The sequence below is a fragment of the Copidosoma floridanum genome, unplaced genomic scaffold (genome assembly GCF_036245765.1).
Source record: "Copidosoma floridanum isolate Cflo_tuat_1 unplaced genomic scaffold, Cflo_Japanese_pri ptg000020l, whole genome shotgun sequence".
Classification (NCBI taxonomy): Eukaryota; Metazoa; Arthropoda; class Insecta; order Hymenoptera; family Encyrtidae; genus Copidosoma; species Copidosoma floridanum.
This window is the reverse complement of record NW_028321897.1, coordinates 3176407-3196020: the sequence shown is the minus strand read 5'-3', so window position 1 is coordinate 3196020 and position 19614 is coordinate 3176407. Positions and strand designations below refer to the sequence as shown.

The following is a 19614-nucleotide window of genomic DNA, read 5'->3' as shown; positions in this document are numbered from 1 at the left end:
AAATCATACATATTCATGTTACATATTTTCAGTGTATTTACAAAACTGTGCAATTTAAAAGATAATTAAAACTTGTATTTCTATATCAATGAGACGTAAAAGTCGACTATCAAAATGAGCAAACTATGTGTATCCTTTAGTATACTACCGCGTGTACATCAATATTTTTTATGAAAAAACCGTTGTAAAAATTTTTTAAACACAATCCACAACTTTCAATACCTTTGAACTGTTTGGACTACGTATGAGACAATATTTGTCAAGGAATTGGCCGTGTTGTACTAAACGTTAGAGTAGCGTTATAAAAAAGTTGTTAACGTGATTCTTGGTCTAAGTGTTTCACGGAACATTTCGTCAACTGTGCGTTCACAAGCAAAGCAAATAATTTTATAAGAATTGACAATTCAAGTGATTCCCAAACTTTTTTCTACTCTGCAGAACTTCGGTCCCGTTTCCCCTCTATAGGTATATTTGTTGTATTAACAAAGATGTGGTTATCATTTTGAATAGTAATTTATTACAAAAATGTTAGTACAATTACTAGTTTCACGAGTCGACGTTTGAAAAAAAATGTATTTCGAGTTCAGTGTCTTTCAAATGTTAAAAGTCTAAAATAAAGATACCGTGTACTTAACTGCAAGATTTGTGGTAGAAGCGTAATATATCAATAAGTTTTGTCAATAATCCAAAGTTCCATAAAATAGCAATACAGGATTTGGATTCGAGGATTTGAAACTTCAAACTTTGTCTACCATTTGCGAGAAAATTGACATTCTTCGTCATCGTGCGTTTGAAACTTGAGTATGGATTTTTCAATGATTGATTAGTTTGTGATCTAAGAACTATCTGTATGAAAATACATCAATAAAAAGCTGTTTTGAAATTGTATATATGTTTATTCGTACGATGTTATTTTTTTTACCATTGAAAAATTATAGATTCCCTACAAAGTTACAATAAATGAAAACAACTTGATGGTTATCACAAAGAAATGTATTTTAAAGTGTATATACATAAATTGACAACTAAGTAAATAAAGGAAAATAACTCTAAAAACTTTTCATCAGCATGAAAAATGCACAATGATTTTTAAACAACAAAACCAGTTAAATTGAAATTTTACTAATGGACAATGAATATTCATTGAACCAAAAAATTGTTATTGCTACTTGATTTTTCTTTCTCTTTATTTAAATAAATTTGGATTTAAATATTCCTATAACCATGAACCATATGCAATGTGAGACAATCTTTTCAATAATTAAGGTATGGACACAGCTGCTTCGAGTATTTTTAATTTGATTGCTATACCGTCTTTAATCGATGTCCTTTCTTTCTTTTTAAAATAATAAAATATATCCAGGTTCGATTTAACCCTTGTAATTAAAATAATCTATCTCTGGCTCAGGAGACCTTGACGGGGAGATCGCCCTGGGAGTTGCAGGTAAAGGATTAACAATCTTCTTGAAATTTAGTGTTAAAACGTCCTTGCTCCTGCAATTGTAAATAGGAAATTATGAAAGAATTTAATTTCACATAAGTAGATAAAATTCAACCAGACTCTGTGAGTAAAATAATATTTACCTATCAGTGCTATTCAGTTTTGACGTGTTCATTGGTCCTGGTACTTTTCGCTGCCCGTTTTCTCTTTGCAGCATCTCAATAAGACTATAGCTTGGTAACCAACACTGTAACAATACACCACCAATAAGTTTTCGTTAATGAACAACATACCGGCGCCTCATGAATGACATTGCTTTTTTATTTGCGATGGATCTTGTTTTTTTTTTAAGAAACACATGTGACTGCCTAACTACATTTACATAATAACCACTTTATCAATGCAGATTCAATAAAAGCTGGTTTTTTGACCGAGAAAACGAAAAAACGATGTATTTGATCCGAGGCTTCCGTACACAATGAAAAATAACAACCCGTTCTCACCTTATCTTTAACAGCCGTGGCGACGACATTGCGTTTCGGCTCCTGATCGTAAGCGTGACTCTCGCAGCCAAAGTGGTCGCACGACTCGTGCACAAACTGCCTCTTGTCCCTGTTCATGACCTCGAACGAGAAGCTCCGGGATTTTTGTTTCGACGTCTTGGCCAGTTGCACGAGCTCGGTCAGCTTGTCATGCACAACCTGGCAAAAGGCGGGATCCTTCTTGGCCCACTGCCTCATGAAGTCGCTGTACCTGGGCATGAGCTTGCCACTGAGGTCTGGATTGACTATCTGCAACCCTAGCGCCAGCCGCCTGTTGCGCTCGATCATCTTGCAATCGTCGTTGCACTCCAACGTCTTGAGCTGGTTCTGCTTGCGAGCGCCCTGACCAAACACCTCCTCGAGCTTCACCGAGTGACCCAGCTGCACGTCCGCCATTCTGCTCGCCAATACACCGCTGACTATGCGCTGGTAGTCGCGTGCATTTTCGGCGCACACACGCAGCGTCGTTCTGTTGCCGCACTGGCAGGTCACCTGTTACAAGAAATACTCCAGAGATTAGTGCCAGGGGTTACAGCTACCAATGCAATGTTATCAGACACCCGGTATATGATATCTAAAAAAAAAAAAAAAAAAAAGACGACGAACCTTGATCATCTCCTTGCAAGGTGTGTCTGGGCACTTGCCGTCGTGACAGGGCGCGGCACAGTTATGGCCACAGGTCTCGCGAGGGACGGTACACGGCTGCGTACAGATCTGCCCGGGCTTTTCACATGGATCCGGGTGGCACATCTGCAACCAATCCAAGAAATATTTGTTGCTTTTAGCACTATATAACACGTTTATACGTCATCTCGTGAACATCGTGCAGTACCTGTATGCACTTGTGTCTTTTGCAAGATATTGGTTTTCCGCAAGGCAGACCGCAGGACACGTCGTTGACGTAACACGGCACGGCTTTGCGCAGCTCGTGGCGCCCGTAACACCATTTCTGCGTGAGTACGCTGCAGGGTGGACAGGTTGAGTCGCTGTGGCAGTTGTGCATGACTTCGTGGTCGCAAGGGTGTTCGCGGCTACAGGGCTTGTCGCAGGCCGGCCGGCGGGCGCCGCACGGTACGGGTGGATACATCACGGCCGCGCCGCACTCGCAGTACAGCTCGTCGAACGAGCTCCGCCAGCAGGGTTGACATCTACCTTTGGAGACGAACATTGTTAAACGATGGATACTTATGACACGCGTCGTTACTTGGGACTGGTATACAATGTTGATGCTTACTTTTGTGACAAGTCTGCTCGCATCTATGCTTTCCGCAACTCAGGGTCTTGGAGCAGGATAGCGGGCATATGTGCTCGATGTCGATGCAGCACATCTGGTTACACTGAAGGTAAAAGGAACAATTAGGAAACCATTTTTTTTTTTTTTTTTTTTTTTTTCATTATAAAAAAAAACATAATCCTAAATTAATGGTTCAAAGTTATTTAAATGTATTCATTATGTCGTTCCATAGCTAGAAAAATGTTGTACATTTACCTTATGCTTGGCACACGAGCGTTTCTTAGTACACTTTTTTTCGCAGCGAGCGTCGTCGGCCTTGGTTTTAAGTTCCGTGCAAGGGATCTCCTTGTCCATGTGGCCGCAACGACACCTGACCTTTGTGATCAATTCGCAGTCGGGGCAGTCGCCCACGTGGCAGTTTGCTCGGCAGGTATGGGGATTGTCTGGAAATGAAAATCAAAGTTACATCAACTGCCTGAAAAGTGGCCTCCAAGTTATTATTAGGCTTCAAGACGTACTTGGCTGACCGCACTTCAATCGTTTGGAACACGTTTTGTCACAAGTCGAAATAGGATCCAAGCAGCTTTCCCGTTTGACGGTCAAAACTGTTTGGCCACAGCAGCAGTGAGTCACAGTCTCGGGTTTCAGAACGCAAGGGCCACAGCTTCCGGGGTGACATATTTCTGTGCACTTGTGATTTTTACAATCAAGTTCTCTGTCGCAAACGTTGTCGCAAGAGTACACCAGCGGCAAATCGAGGACGCAGGTCTTTTCCCGGCTGTGCTTTCCACAGAAGCATTCTGAAACAAAGATCGAATGACTTTGCATGCAAATAAACTTCAAAAATTTAACTCCCGTGGACCGATCATACCTTGCTTGACGATCTCATCGCAAGGCTCGCATTCCCCATGGTGACACTGTCTCTTGCACTTGTGCAGCCCACAGTTGAGCACGCGATCGCAGATCTCGTCACACTGCAACATCGGGCCAGCGCTGCACTTCTGAGAGCGCGACGTGCGCTTGCAGCCGCAGTACTTGACGACCATGGCTGAGCAGGGCGGACAAGCGCCCGGGTGACAGAGAAGCGTGCACTTGTGGACACAACTGACCTCCGAGCGTGGGCGTCCGCAGATTTCACCGCACGAGTGGGCGATGTCGCGTCTGTTCCACTCGGGATTGTTCGTTTTACCGCAGAAGCACAAGTAATCCGAAGGCACATTTGACGTGACGTTCTGGCAGGCAGGACAGCGCCAGCCGGTATCTGCAAATAGAGATATGGGTGAGTTATTTTTTTTACCCAGACAATGATCAAAGTTGCAGCGAATAAAATATCACACGTAACTCACCATCTTGCGACGATTTAGCCCATTTCTGCACGCACTTTAGATGCAGGACGTGGTAGCAGTTGTTGCACGACCACACGTAGTCATTTTGCCGAATGGATTCACAGCATACCAAACACTCCAATTTACCTCGGTTCAGTTGCTCCGTTAATCTTTCCCTCTGACTGGCTGCATCATCTTTGAACATTTCACCAGAAGATACACGATTTACTGCAAACTAATTGTGACTCAATCATGGTAATAAGCAAAACTTACCTGGTTCATATTTTTTGTTGTTCGAACGTTTGAGGAGAATCACCTTACTGCCGGTATCATTATTGGGCCTTTGTCTCCAATCGGTAAAATCTTTACTACGATTTTCAGTGGCAGCGGTCCTATTATCTCTTCTTTCGTACTTATCTCGATTGTAATTATTTCTATTGTATCCATTGTGCTCCATATGGTTATTTTTCCTATCCCTAAAATCTCTCGAATCCCGGGTGTCTCTAAAGTCCCGCGAATATCTAGGATCTCGCGAAATCCTGTGATCCCGATTTTCCCTGAAATCCCTCGGATCTCGAGATTCTCTCGGGTCTCTACTGTTGTACCTGTCGTATCTATCTCCTCGATTATTATTTGAGAATGGCCTTGAATTTTTCGCTGATCGAGGTGTCACCGCCTGAGTGTTGTCTGTTTTAACGAACGCATCGCCCTTCTCGGTATTGCCAAAACTATCCTGACGACCGTCGATTGTCTCCAGCTCCACACCTGCACTAGTTTCTGAAGTCACACTCTCGGTGTCATCTTTCTTGGAGCGATTATTTCGCGGTTTGTCGTTGAAACTTTGATTCGTACTGTATCTATCGTTCTGATATTTTTTTAAATTTTGGGGCTTACCGTACTCCTTCCTATCATCCCTGTAGTATTGGCCATTACTTTGATTGTCTCTCCATTTTCTCCCAGCATCCTTTTTGCTATCAAATTTCCTATCATTTTGCTTGTTATCCTCAACAAAAACATTATTAGAATCTACAACTTGCTGGTCCTGATCAACTTCTGGCTTCTGATAATTATCATTCGTGCGACCTTTGCTATTCGTATATGCATTGACGCTATTGGTATTGCGATCTTTTTTATTCAGATTCGGTACGAATTCCATAGCAGTGGCGTGCAAATTTGAGTTCTCGACTATACTGGAGACATCGTAAGTCTTGTTTGTATCCTTGTATTTACTATTGGTCGGAAAATTGTTTCTGTTGTAGTAAGCCTGTTGAGCTATTTTGTTATCCTCATAGAAACAAGGCAACTGATTATTAGTAGTCTTGAAATTTGCTTCGGAGTTGCCTACTTTGTGAATCTGGAAATAAATAAGAATGATTAATGGCGTGAATTACTGTAACCATCATTTTAATTTGTTTCATACATTTATGTGAGAAAAATAAAATGTATGCTAGCGTAATTGAAAAAATTTGTTAACTATATTTTGTGGAGTTACAGGACATTAAGCAATTATTTCCTTGACTCAACATTTTTAGATGAATAAGTCAAGTAGGTGCAAAACGAACATCCATAATGCAACAATAAAAGGAATTCTCTCCACCATTACATTAGAAACTATCTCAGATGTAATGTGTTACAGAAAGATTTTTAATTTTAATAAAAAGAAAAATTGTCAGCAATGAATTGTACAGAGTAGGCTTACCTTGTTAGAAACAGCTGGTATCCCATTGTTAGAATACGAATCGGCATTTGTGGCAACATTTGGCACCAAAGCAGGAATGACGTTCCCATCAGTATTATTGTAGTAAGTAGGACCAGCAGGTGTGCTCTGCTCAAAGACCATTGTTCGATGAATGGGATACGAGTTGGCTGGATTTTGGGGATAGGCGTTGCCAGAATTGGGCAGATAGTAATCCCAAGCTGGGATATTGGCAGGTATCTGACTGACGGAGCTGTTGGCGTAATAATTGGGCCCATCTGGCTCTGGGTAAGAGCCGTCCCAGGTGGCCATCCCTTACACACACTCTGGGAGCCTATAACTACTTGTGGGGGAGGTCAGGAGGGTACACTACCTGTGAAAATATTGGAACCAGAAATGCTGCATAAGTACACAAAGTGTTTACTGTAAGTACCGAAAACGCACATTTATTATGTATTACAAGTTAAGTAAATGGAAATGGTATAGAACTAACGAACGTTCACTTCACAAATTATTTCATAACCTAAGGCAACGAGTAACGACAGGTAACACAGGCGCACACTGGCACGCTCGAGACTCCAAAGTTGAGTTGCATCTACATGCAACTTGACACGAAAAATTCAATTTTCCACGGTATTGACAGTCACGATAAGGAGTTGAGAAAATAATTGATTTGTAGATGATGAAAATGCACAGGTACTCACCTGTGACAACTTAAAATGGGAAATAAGATTATACTTACTTTTGTCAAGTAAAAGCAGAGGAGCATGGCCCAGCATGGCGCCTTGGCGCGCCCCTACCAACCTGACATATATTATATATACGGTCGCACACGTCGCAATGTCGCATTGACGGACTTGACGGTAGACGGTATGCGCGTGTAAGTATAGAGATAATTTCTCTATGGTACTAATACTAACTACTCAGCAACTAAGCTACTAACTAAGTAGTAGTAATAGTAATAATATTAGCAGAACTAGCAGAGTAGCCATTAGCCAAGCAAGGTACATTTTGTTTATGTATAATATATGTTTTTTAAGAAAATGTACATTTTTGCCCTTGAAATCGAAAGGAAGGAAAGTTTTGGGTAGGGAAATATGCTTAAAATCAATAGAAAAAAAAAACAGAAACAAAAAAAAACTTGGCATGTATTTTAAGATGCTGTATTTGTAAGGTGTAAATATGTATTTGCATGATTAACGTAATGAATAGTTAACCGTAAACGTTCACGTTTGAGATGAAAAAGCCGAATCAATCGAAAAGCAAAGTAAGTGTATGTGTGAGGTACACGTTTTGTCGATTACAAATAGATTTAAGATTCAAGGGTTTTCTGGTCGGAACGCAAGTACGTGGATTTTGTTATCGTAAAAATTTGCTGTTTTATAAGATCTTTTCTTGCTTTGATAATGTATCCAAATAATGAAAGTAAAAATCTCTTTTTTCAAACATTTTAACAAGATATCTAGTAGATATCTCACATAATCTACCGATCATCTTTTATCTTTCAAACATCTTTAAGAAGTTTTACAAGATGTATTTAGAAATTTGAATAAATTGAACCAGGTCCTTGTTATTAAAGATTAATACTAAACTTTAAAAAACGGTGATTTTCCTCGTTTTTTTCTTTATTGAAATAGACACATAATTAAGTTTACAGTCGACACTTTGGAGTTAATCTCAAAAAGAATAACATGTTTTAATGAAAAACAACCGTTTTGTTTCAATACCATTGAAGTATTCTGTTATTTGCATTAAAATAATGTAACATATCAAGTGTCATGTGTACAACAAATTGTCTACAGCAATTAGGTTTACTGGTAACTTTGTGACTTTACTCCAACATAAATGCAAAAAATGTACTGAAATTTCTATACATCTAGATGAAATGAGAAACATTTTTTCAAAAATTTGATACTAAACAGTATTGGGTGCATGTATCCCACGCATTACTTAAAAAATAAATATTTGAAACATTATTAATCAATTTTATAAAACTTTTTATCCTTTACTTAATTTTGTCTGCCAAGGAACAACTTAATCCAGTGTTGTCTGGCTCAACATTTAATTCAGTAACTTTTCCATTTTCAACAATCATTGAGTAACGTTTGCTACGTTTACCTCCAAGTACAGGCAAATCTACAGCAAGATCTACTGCATCTGTAAACGCTCCAGTAGGGTCAGCCAACATTCGAACCTTAAATCACAAAATAGCAGTTTCAATGATTAACATTCATAAGAAATATGCAATTTTTCATTTTTATACCTTTCCTTCAGCATTTTGATCTTTACCCCAGGCTGACATGACAAATGGGTCGTTAATGCTAACACAGACAATATCATTGTAACCTTTACACTTTAACTCATCAGCTTTTTGAACATATCCTGGTAAGTGAGTCTGTAAACAATAAATATGAACGACTTATTCAACAAATAAATTTAAAAGTAAGAATTAAAGGAAAAAAAAAGAATTAAACCTTAGAACATCCGGGAGTAAAAGCACCAGGCACAGCAAATATGATAATTTTCTTATCTGCAGATAATTCAGCCAAATTTACTTTATTTGTAGGTGTGTCTTCGTACAGGTCAACTGATGGGAGTTTATCACCTACCTAAATGATAGAAAACGAAACTTTGTATGTATATTATTCGAGTTGGATTAAGTTGAAATTAGTCCTACTTGCAAAAACTAGCTGTTTAAAACAAAATAAAGCTTATATTGATTTTACAATTAGTAAAATCAGTCCACCACAAGGACAAGTATTTCGTTTATGTAACATCGTTAAATAAGTAGTAATCAGCAAATATGTACACATCACAAGGATTGTAATAAACAATTCAAGCAGAAATATATAGAATACTTGTAAAAAAATTAATCACAAACATATGTCAACAGAATTCCAAACTGTAAAAATCTCAATCAAATTGCACATTGTAGTGTATTTGTAAACAAAAGATTGCGCATGGATCTAAAAGCAGTAAAAATATAACGCGGTGCAAGAGGGAGATACTAGGATATCCCTGTCTCTCTCGCACTCATAATTATCAAGTGGCCGTTGCAGCAATTTGGCACACACAACACGTGTAAAGTAAGTACTATGAATACCTGTTAATAATCAGGCCTATCAGACATTAAAAGCTAACGTTTAATGGCCGGTATTCAACGATTGACGTGCACTTACCGAAATAACCATGTTTGAGGAGGTCGCGTGAAAACTTCTGTGAGAAGAGGCAGCTGTAACGGAACGTCGCAGGGAGGTAAAAGCACGGACTGCAAAGTGGTTCATTTACGGGCGAGAAAGAAACCGAGGGGTCGGCGATGCGAATATATTGATATTCCTTCTTATGTTATACCCGCACTACTACTGCTTATCTTGTAACTTTGTGCGTAATCTAACGTAACATATACGAGATAAAAAATATGTCGCCGCCGTCGCCGGTTGCGTGTTTTCGACTAATTCGACGCGCCCAAGTAACTTACGCGTTTATGTACTGTAGAATACGTCGACAATTTAGACAATAACCTAAATAAACACGATCGGTCCTTTATCCGTTGCAAATATAGGGGTAAATGACCCAATTACTGCGCACTCGACGGTAACTGAAAATAAGAAAAACAGACTGAAAAATTTGGGTGCTTGGATATTGTAACACGTACGGACATTAATAACGATCAATCCAGAATCATACTTTACATCATGACATTTATAATTGTTTAACTGAGTGACTCTAAACTACAAAACTTTGTAGTCGTGCATAGTGATTGGTGCGCAGCAATTGGGTCAAGGGCTTCAGCATGAAAACCTTATGGGAGATACCCGCGCAGTAATTGGGGGCGCAGCGATTGGTGCTAATTTTATAACCTTGCGCAGTAATACCAGCAAGTGATATCAGCACTAAAACAATTATTTGAAAAAAAAAAAAAGTTACTTAACAGAAAAATGTTTGTCGTTTTAATCGCACAAGATGATGCAGATTAAGATTAAGTAAAACTGGTTCAATTTACATCGAAAAATATTGAGAAATGAGAAATTTAGTACAATCAAAAATTTCAGTGCGCAGTAATTGGGTCATTTACCCCTATATGCTTTTTTACAGAGGAAGCTTGCATTTTTCAAGAGTAAAGTTTTACCCATATGTTAGGATTGTTTTGTAGTGTAAATGGATCAAAAGACGTTACCGGGAAACTTTTTTGTTTGCTTTCATTTCCATTGAATTTTCAAAACAATTTTCTCGAGCGTTTAAATACCATTATTTTCCATCTTTTTTCATCAACTACTTCACAATTTTCAAGGTATTTCAACTTTTGGTAATAATGTGTTAACGTGACCGATGACGTAATTATGTGTACTAATTTTATTATGATTTTTTTCTTCATAACAGCTGTGAAAACATCAAATTTAACACTTCGCTTAATTTTTCATCAAGATTTAAAAACTTATCCGAATTTAGAAAAAAAAGAATTGCTTCTGAAATAATTTTTTTTTGAAAATAACGAACAAGTTTGTCTAAAACATTAAATATTTATTTAACCAAAACTATAAAAATAGATGTTGATGGAGCCTTAGGCTTATAAATTAGGTGCAGTTTTTAAATTGTATTAAAAATAATGATGTAAGGAAAATTTCGAGTTTTTCTCAATTCTCACTCTAAAGTTAACAGAAATAAACATTATGGATGTTTTTACTTTAACGTGTTTAACATGTAGGTGTTTATGAAAGATCATAAAAAAATTTTATTTGGAAAGGAACTATACCGACCAGATTTTAATAAAAACTGTAGACGTAAGATATACTTTGTTTGCTTACAAATTTCAGAGCAAGAAAGAAAAAAATGTGTCAAAAATTGTTTTTTCATACTCGATACAGTCAATTCTACAGTTTGGTACGTCGTTTGTCTCTCCTACACTCGTGTAAAAATACATCATTTAGTAAATTTTCTCAAACTTATTTATTTATTATACCAGGCCCCTCCCTCGTGTTTTACAAAATAAAAAAAAAATTTCTTAGATATTTTTGTACTACGAAAAAAAAGATCACCTACCATTATTATTTTGCGAGTGGTATACCTAATTGAAGAAAAAAAAATTGTTTGCCATACATAAGGATTTATGCGAGGACTCGAAGTATCAAATATAGAAACACTGGTATTATATTAATTAATTAATGTTGGATATTAATTTAGCTGTGCGCCAAGTTTCATGAATTTAACAGGTGTACGATAACGACATTAGGAGATTCGGCGTTCATTTGAGTACCATCATCATCGTACGGAGAGTTACTACCTCAAGGACATTTACCGGCAAGACAAAAATTTACCTTTTTTACGTATATAATTTGTTTTTAACGTAAAATTTTTTTTTTATCTGAAGAATATTAATACAAACCGTGGTAGTCATCGCCAGTATGCATCTACAAGGAGGCAGAATTTCCCTGTTCCCGATTTTAAGAGAAACATTCAATCAAACAACAAATTGAAATTAATATGATTTGTTAAAGATATTCAAAACGTAAACAATATTTTTTATTTTCTTTCAAAGATTCCGTATGTCCTGATCTAACTCATTCCATGTGTATTCTAATTATAAAACAGTAACGTAAAAAAAAAAGCATTTAAATTAAGCTATTGTTATATTTACGTAAAATCATGCTGCAAAAATTTTTTAATCATTTCTGTGTATAATTTTATTTTTCAATACGTATACCGAGTAGTCAAATTAAAATGTATTTTTAGGTAGTAAAAAGGAAATCTTACGTGGTAAGGCTTCTCTAATTATAAATAAAAGATATAGGCCAATGGTAACTTTATTAAAATTTTATTTAAAAAACAAATTTTCTTGATTGTCGATGCAAAACCGCAATCGCTCCAATTACAATACAATTTTATTTATTTTCTATAAAATATAACAAAACTCGTCTAAAGACGACGAACTTATAACTAATTTATGGTAAATATTATTTTGGCATAGACACTAGACTTGTTGACGCTTCGTCAGCATACAATGGAATAAGTATACATGTACGTTTGCGAGTCGCGCGCACTCATTCATGTACAAAGATTCTACTACTATGTACATGGCTAAGAGATCAATGACCGCTAGTTTTTCTTAAAAGTATACGTATCGGTTGGTAATCTTCTAAGAAACCGTATGTAAGTTAGACATGTCGCTGTAGTTGTGAAAATATACGTCAATTTTTTTGAAAAAAAAAAAAAATCATTTGAAATAGTTGTTCTCATCCATATGATAATACTTTGAAAAACAATCGTAATTTACTAAAACTAAGCTCTCTCACTTCGTTGTGTTCATTTTGAGATTTTTTTTTTAAATAAAAAATTATAGTATGGTTTAAAAAAGAGAAAAAAAAATGTTTTCTAACAAAAAATAATTCTTATGGGTATCTTCTTAACAATATATCTTACATTTTATTTTATCAATCGTTTAAAAATAAGTTTTTTTTCTTGTGTTAAACTTTTTTTTGTGCCACATCTACATATAGGGATGTGGTCATACTTTAAGTTGAGATACTTTGGACATCACATAAATACAAGATAGAAATTAACAGTTAAGGTTTTTTTTTTTTTTTTCAATAGTAGTTGAAAAATGGGCGTTCATATTAAAACATTCGATCGCAAAATGTCCTAAAATTAAAAAAAGGCGAAAAAAATACTCTTTCAAAACGATGAAAAGTGAGTGTTTAAGAAAAGCCTGGTAAAGAAACACAAGAACTTTATACCATTTTGCGATGAAATCACCCGTAAAAAATAACAGCGACGAGCGCATCATTGATTTCTACTTATTTGCGTTTTCCTTTTCTAAAACCCTTGTTTTAAAGTACGCCAACTCGTTGAATGTCTTGGTTTTCAACATGAGGTAGCCTCCGGATAGCCCGGTTCGCTTAACGTCCAAACTGACGCCCGAGAGAGGCACGGGCGGACTCGAGACAACTGGCTGGATGTCGATCAGAGGTAACGTGGTTTGTCCGGCGTCCTTCGACGAGTAAGCCGATGGAGTGAATTCCGTGTACTGGTTGGACACGCCGTCCGGCACGTTCATTGCGTTGTCCAACGAAGTTGGCTTGTCGTACTCGCCAAGTGCCAGATGGGTTCTAAAACATCAAATTCGATTAGATCGTTTGGTAGGATAGAATTAGCGAAAAAGCATGGTTTATTTTTTAAAAATTGCTTCTAACGCGAATAAAACCTAGATGGTAGTTAAGCGGTTTTAGAACAAATCCTTGTGTCAGCTAACGGCCCAAAAAAAATGGTAACAATAAAACTTTTTTGTTCGACTCTCCAGTTCTTTTCGAGACGTGAAAACCCATTTTGGGCCGTTAGTTGACACAAAGATTTGTTCTGGAACCGGTTAACTATTACCCAGATTTTTTTCGCGTTAGAAGCAATTTTTTAAATCGAAAACCTCAATCGATTCCACTAGTTAGCACATGTAAATATGCGTGAAAAAAGGTAGCACGAGTTAAAATTTTTTTTCGTGAATTCTAGGTTCAGTAGGAGAAACAGCCGCTGACAATCAGTTGGAAAAAAGCTTTTTGTAAACTGAATCCTACCTTTTGAAAATTATTTCAAAACTGTTTCATTCCTTGTTAATAAATACACTTTATACGTTTAATACTCATACATTTTTATTCTGCATGTAAATCATTGACCGTTGTTTTGAAATAAATTATTGAAATAATTTGGTTCTCATGTACGGAATCATTTATGGGCAAAGGAATTCTTTCTAGAAACGTAACGTTGAAATGGAAAATTTCATGTATTTTAAGCCAAAAAAAGGACCCATCATTATTATTAATACGTTATTCAGTTTCCAATATATATTTTTCAAATAAGGCTTTATCAACGAAAATCTCAAATTCTTAAAATTCAAAGTGACACGGTGTGAAGTACCGAGTAAAATTTCGACACTGTTCCAGCATATATACCTTTTCGGCTCCATGAGGTACTCTGACCACCATATGCTCCGCCCTTCCGAGATCAGACCACTGCCATGGTCAAACAAATTCGCCTGTACATCCAGCTTGACGTTGAAAGTGCTATTTTCACTTTGTTCCACGTCAAATCTCACTCCCGTAACAACCTCGGTACTCGTAAACTCAATGTCATCAAGGTACAATCCACGCCTGTCGTACCAATCAAGCTTAAACACTTTCTTCCCTTCGAATTCAAAAGCCACATTTTTCCCGTACGACGGCTGCCTGTACTTCACCCTCGCTTCGTCCGCCGGCAGAGGAACCGTATCCTCACTCACGTACTCGATGTCCTTCCATCCAACTGTTTTTTCATCGATGTAACCGTTTGCCAGCAATTTTCCCTGCTGAATTTGGACGTAGAGCGTATGCTTTTCCAAAACAAATTTCACGCCCGTGACCACGCTGTTGGACAATAAGAGTTTGCAATCAGTTAGCAACACACATAACGAGGGCCATTCTGCCGCTAGGGGCGCTCGCCATCACACGAGGTACTCAAACTCAATTGGTATATCTATACTTTGTGTGAGTGCGTGCGCATCGTAATACATAGATATACCAAATACACGCGAGTACCACGTGCGATGGCGAGCGCCCCCCAGTGGCAGAATAGTCCCAGAACCCCAGATCCACGCGAATGGACGCGACTTACAAATTCTTATGAGTGTCCGAAATGGCGGGTTCCAAGCTAATGTACCGGTCGGAGTCTTCTTGTTCATCGCAAATGCAGTCGCAGGACTTGTGGCGCTCTATTTTGAGCCCTCCCACGTCGTCGTAGTAGGACTTGAAGACGTTTTCGGTGGAGTTCGGGTGGCAGTAGTTGTTGCTTTTGAACAGATTTTTGAACTCCTGAATGAAGCTCGGGTGCTCGTGCTTGTACGTCTCGTTGACCGAGCTGTACCTGCGACGCTGCTTTGTATCCTTCTGAAGAGGAAACGAACAATAAATTGGGCCTCTTCGAATAACGTATGATACCGTTTTCGTGCTCACCAAAATACAAGCAGTTATGGGCTCGTTGTACGGGAGCTCCTTGCAATCGACGACGTTGTCGCAGTGGCGCTGTCGCGTTGGGTAGATCAGCGGGTAGTCCGGCTTGCGGAAAATGGGCCTTGCACCTTGGCCCTTTGTTGGTTTTGGACAACGACTTTCATCGAGGTACTCTTGCACGGATTCGAAAAAGTCCCACCCGCGATAAAGTATTCGTTGGAACAGCTTGAGTTCGACGAAAGTTTCGTCTTTGGCGGGGATGAACACCAGAAAATTAATAATTTGAAACGAGCGAAAATGAAGACGAGTGTCGTTATACTGACTTTCCACGGGTTTTGCCGGATCACACCTCCACATGTCACGGTCAGCGCGGGCAAGGACCATTTTGGCGTCCATAATGGTGCTCCTCACCACGTTTTCCGCATCGCTTTTCCAATCAATCATTTCTTGTTTGCTTTTGACTGAAGGGATTTTTAATTTTTCCATTAATCATACTTACAGGAGGGTCAAGTGTAAAAAAATGTTCCTTACCATTTTTTTCGTGCTCGTGTTTCAGCTCGTAGGCGTAATCTATGGCGAAGATGCATTTGAGCTCGTACGACACGACAGAGGCGAAAAAATCGTAAAAATATCTCTGCCGCGATTTTGATCTTTGACAGTAAGGGTCCAACTTCTACGACCAAAATTACTTATGAATCAACAAAAAGAAGTCCCCTTTTGAATAAATTGTATCCTCACCTCAATGTATTTTTCCATGAGAGAGGCAAGACTGTGCTGATTCAACGAAATGACATTGTCGTAGATGTTGAAAAGCTCTTCCGGCATTTCCTTTGTCATTTTTTTGTAGAAATCAATGACAGTGGTGGGATCGTACAGAGACCGATTGTGTTTGTGCTTGAGGTAATCGTTGTAACGCCTGTCAATGAACTTGAACTTCCTCCGCACTTCTCCCAAACGATGGACAATATCCGTCACTTCTGGTATGTCGCTTACCAACCCATCCAATTTCAAGCTCAAGTCACGCAAGGTGTTTTCTATCGTCATGTAATGGCGCTCTTCGCTTGACGGTTTTATTTCGATGATTTTAGTTTTTTCCGAGATGAACTCGTATGCGTCGTACAAGTAGCCAAGGCCTTCCAGTATCACGTCGATTTGGCCATTGGCAAATGATAACACCAAACTCGAACACAATAAGTGCAAAAGTAGTGTTTTACCCCACATTTTCAATATCAAGTTGTTCAATAGCTGTAAAAAGCAATAGCATCGATATGTCACATGAACATTATGTATTATATATGTATGATGAACGAAATGTTTGCATGATTAAATACATAAATCACAATAGTCATATTTAATTTCTATAAATAATACCACAAAACGTACAAGAGTAGTATATATACATTACAATATTTACAATGTAGAATTTAAATAATTGTATAAGAGGTATTTATTAATAATTGTATATAATTATTAATTCAGACTTGGGCATAATTGTTTCTATGATTTTTGAAATACCTTAAAACAAAATTGTTTTTCTTTAATAAAACGTACTACTTTTGCTGAAGAAAGAACTTTCTATGATCCATGTACAGTATTATGAAAAAATTCTTTTTCTGGCAGATAAGCTTAATAAATTTTAGATATCAAAGTTTATTACATAGCATTTGGAAACATTTATATACTTTTTAAATACTTTTTTGCTATAATGTTTTTTCTTTTAAATTGTAACACATTCTGTACAGGAATAAATTTTGTCTTAAGCACTGCGTTATAAATAGAAATTAAAAAATTTTGATTATAATACTGACAATGCATTAAATTTTTAGTAAAAAATTACACTTCAAAAAAATTGAAAAAGTATCTGTACCCAAGTCTGGTTTTAATGTTGTAAAGCTTATTGATAAATATGATAATTAAGTTAGTTAAAAAAAATTTTCTAGAAAATAAACCCACGTGACTCAAACTTGTTCATTTGTTATGTAGTTGATTATGGATCACTTACTGGTTCATGTGAAATATTTTTTAAAATTAATTGCATTAATTCATAATGACGTTTTTAATAAACTAAGTTTGCGGTTTGAAAACGATGTGGAGTGATATTACTTTATCTGTCTCATTCTTTTTAAATAAAAAAAATTAGGCAATTAAACTGCATTTAGTGTTAATCAGACATAAACTTACACGTCATGTGCAATGTAAATTTAACACGGATATTAGAATGCTACTAGTCCAGGTAATATGAAATTTTATTAAAAAACATTTTTTTAATCATTATAATTACTTTTATTTCAGTATTAAGATTTAAAGTTATTTGGAGATAAAACGATTGAAATTATTGGTGGCAAAAATATTGATTTTTTTTTTGCATTTTCGCCAATACACAGTATTTGTATTGTAAGAATAATTTCATTTTCTTTAGGAAGTGTTAGGTACTTACAGCCAATTTCTGAAGCTGCGCAATTGATTTCAACTACTTTGATTTCAAAAGACAAGTGTGATTCGCAAGTAATGACAGACTACTTATATACGGTGCCATCGAGTCTAATTGAGTACACCGAAAAAAAAATTTTTTCTTTTTCAATGGAGCGACAAAGCGATCTAAATTTCATTAGATAAATATACTTATATCTCCGGAAATCCCATAAACGATTTGTTGCGCATATTCTTTTAGAATGATAAGAAATTCATTGAAATTCTATCAGTGAAAAAGCGAAAAGCCTAATCTAGTTCGTCGGTAAAAGCACGCAAGTGTGTTTATGACGAAATCTAGTCGAGAGATAGGTTTGTTTTCATAAAAAGTATTACGTTCGACGGTTGAGGGGACAAAAAAAGCGTCGTAAAAATTTAAATTTCTTTTTGTTTATTTGTAGATGCCAATAGTAAAGGTTGTTGGCGCTGTACACAACAATGTAGTTGAACTTTTATACTAGGGATCGGAGGTTTGGATCGAAAGAAAGGAGACGGTAACCGGCACCCTATTGGGAAAAAAAACTGCTAAAGAATTTTTTTCTGTTGAGAATTTATTTTTAAAATCTAACAGAAGCTCAAAAATTTCTTACTGCGATTCGCCATTTTTTAATTTAATTTCTTTGTTTTTATTTTATTTTGTCTTGTACTTAATACAATTTAAATTATTAAAGTTCTGATGAGCTTCTAAAATTGATTTTTTTTTAACTCTTCAATGCCAATATTTTTGTAGTTACAATCAAGTATTCAAATCTTTATACACCGAGCAAACCGATTCTTTCGTTAAAAAATGTCTACTCTCAGTCCATTCAACATTTGCTTTTGAAAAAAAAAATTTTAAGATTGGACTACGTATTTTATTAAACTTAATTAATTTTCTTAATAATAAATATTTCCTTTAGTTAAACAAAAACTGTTTTTTCGACTAAATTAATTTTTTTTTTTTCTATATAATTAAAAGAAAATAATGAGAGTGAAGTATTGTTTTTTTTTTGCTAGGAGAATTGGTATACTCTATACGATAATTTTTTTTTTTTCGTAGGAAATGAAAACCATGTTTTCATTTTTAATTTCTGACCACAATAGTTCACCCGCGAGAATATGTACCTTATGGACGTCGAGATGAGCACGGAATTGAGAAACCGGAAAATAGCTTCACGTGAATACTGAAAATGCATGCAGCGGTTGTGAGATGAACTCGTGATGTGCAAGCTTTTCCCCTTTTTTTTTTTTTTTTTTTTTTTTTTTTTTTATGATCTTGCACGTGCACAGTGTGCGGTCGACAAGTATGCGTAAGGCTGCAACAGAATGGGAATGATTTATCTCGTCTGATTGAATTTCGGACGGTGATGACGTGAGGATTTTTCTTTCGCCGGCTGGATTCGAGGACGACTCTCGAATGATTTTTGTTGGAGAAATCTATGGTGCACTGTGAGAAAAAAATAATAATAATTAAAGAGAAATTCCAGCAAAAATGACCATTTCGCACAGTATAACGGATACAAGCTGGTAAAAAAGAAAAAGTTATTGTTTTTAACAGTAAAAATTATAGTTTCAATTGTTAGAATTATGAATAATGAGACAGTATACGAAGTGGTCATTCGAGCGTGACTTTATTAAAATAATAATATAAAAATAATAAAGTCATACTCGAATTACCACTTTGTATACTGTCTCATTGTTGATTATACGACTATGGAGCAAGTGTTATGATGATTTAATACCTTTACATTAGTTAGAATTATGGTTTGAACGGTATAAAAATTACTATACTAGAACAGTAAAGCTTAAAAGTACGTCGAAATTTTGACTTTTCGAATCATAATTTTAACTGTTGAAACAATAATTTTTACTGTTAAAATAATAATTTTTCCCTTTTTTGCCACCTTGCATTCGATTTGGTAATTTTTGCTGGAATTCCCGTATAATTTTTATTATTTT

General features: G+C 36.4%; 2 protein-coding genes across 4 annotated transcripts; both read right to left on the bottom strand.

Annotated features, from left to right (window-relative positions):
• Positions 1-912: 912 nt before the first annotated feature.
• stc (nuclear transcription factor, X-box binding stc) lies at positions 913-7056 on the bottom strand. 3 transcript variants are annotated; one of them, XM_014359273.2, is made up of 13 exons: positions 6943-7056; positions 6242-6611; positions 4816-5896; positions 4564-4737; positions 4089-4478; positions 3736-4017; positions 3473-3660; positions 3218-3320; positions 2816-3135; positions 2590-2733; positions 1945-2475; positions 1585-1688; positions 913-1494 (listed from the first exon to the last, which is right to left on the bottom strand). In XM_014359273.2, exons 2-13 carry the CDS (start codon positions 6548-6550, stop codon positions 1371-1373), a joined length of 3750 nt encoding a protein of 1249 aa, XP_014214759.2. In that variant the 5' UTR covers positions 6551-6611; positions 6943-7056; the 3' UTR covers positions 913-1370. The 3 variants fall into 3 exon arrangements, with proteins under 3 accessions (XP_014214759.2, XP_089449941.1, XP_014214760.2); XM_089593815.1 differs by having other exon boundaries at positions 6981-7055; XM_014359274.2 differs by lacking the exon at positions 6943-7056 and adding an exon at positions 6699-6773.
• An 802-nt stretch (positions 7057-7858) lies between these two features.
• On the bottom strand, positions 7859-9670 carry Prx5 (Peroxiredoxin 5). The gene is made up of 4 exons (XM_014359282.2): positions 9418-9670; positions 8713-8847; positions 8502-8633; positions 7859-8432 (listed from the first exon to the last, which is right to left on the bottom strand). Exons 1-4 carry the CDS (start codon positions 9520-9522, stop codon positions 8244-8246), a joined length of 561 nt encoding a protein of 186 aa, XP_014214768.1. The 5' UTR covers positions 9523-9670; the 3' UTR covers positions 7859-8243.
• Between the last annotated feature and the right edge of the window lie 9944 nt (positions 9671-19614).

Bases quoted from the DNA above. Each gene is read 5' to 3' on its own strand.
- stc (XM_014359273.2), bottom strand. From the start codon at position 6,550: ATGGCCACCTGGGACGGCTCTTACCCAGAGCCAGATGGGCCCAATTAT. The intron at 5,897-6,241 runs GTAAGCCTACTC...ATTTATTTCCAG, and splicing joins TACCAGCTGTTTCTAACAAG to ATTCACAAAGTAGGCAACTC. The intron at 4,479-4,563 runs GTGAGTTACGTG...CTCTATTTGCAG, and splicing joins GGCTAAATCGTCGCAAGATG to ATACCGGCTGGCGCTGTCCT.
- Prx5 (XM_014359282.2), bottom strand. From the start codon at position 9,522: ATGAACCACTTTGCAGTCCGTGCTTTTACCTCCCTGCGACGTTCCGTT. The intron at 8,848-9,417 runs GTAAGTGCACGT...TCTATCATTTAG, and splicing joins CCTCAAACATGGTTATTTCG to GTAGGTGATAAACTCCCATC. The intron at 8,433-8,501 runs GTATAAAAATGA...TTGTGATTTAAG, and splicing joins ATCAAAATGCTGAAGGAAAG to GTTCGAATGTTGGCTGACCC.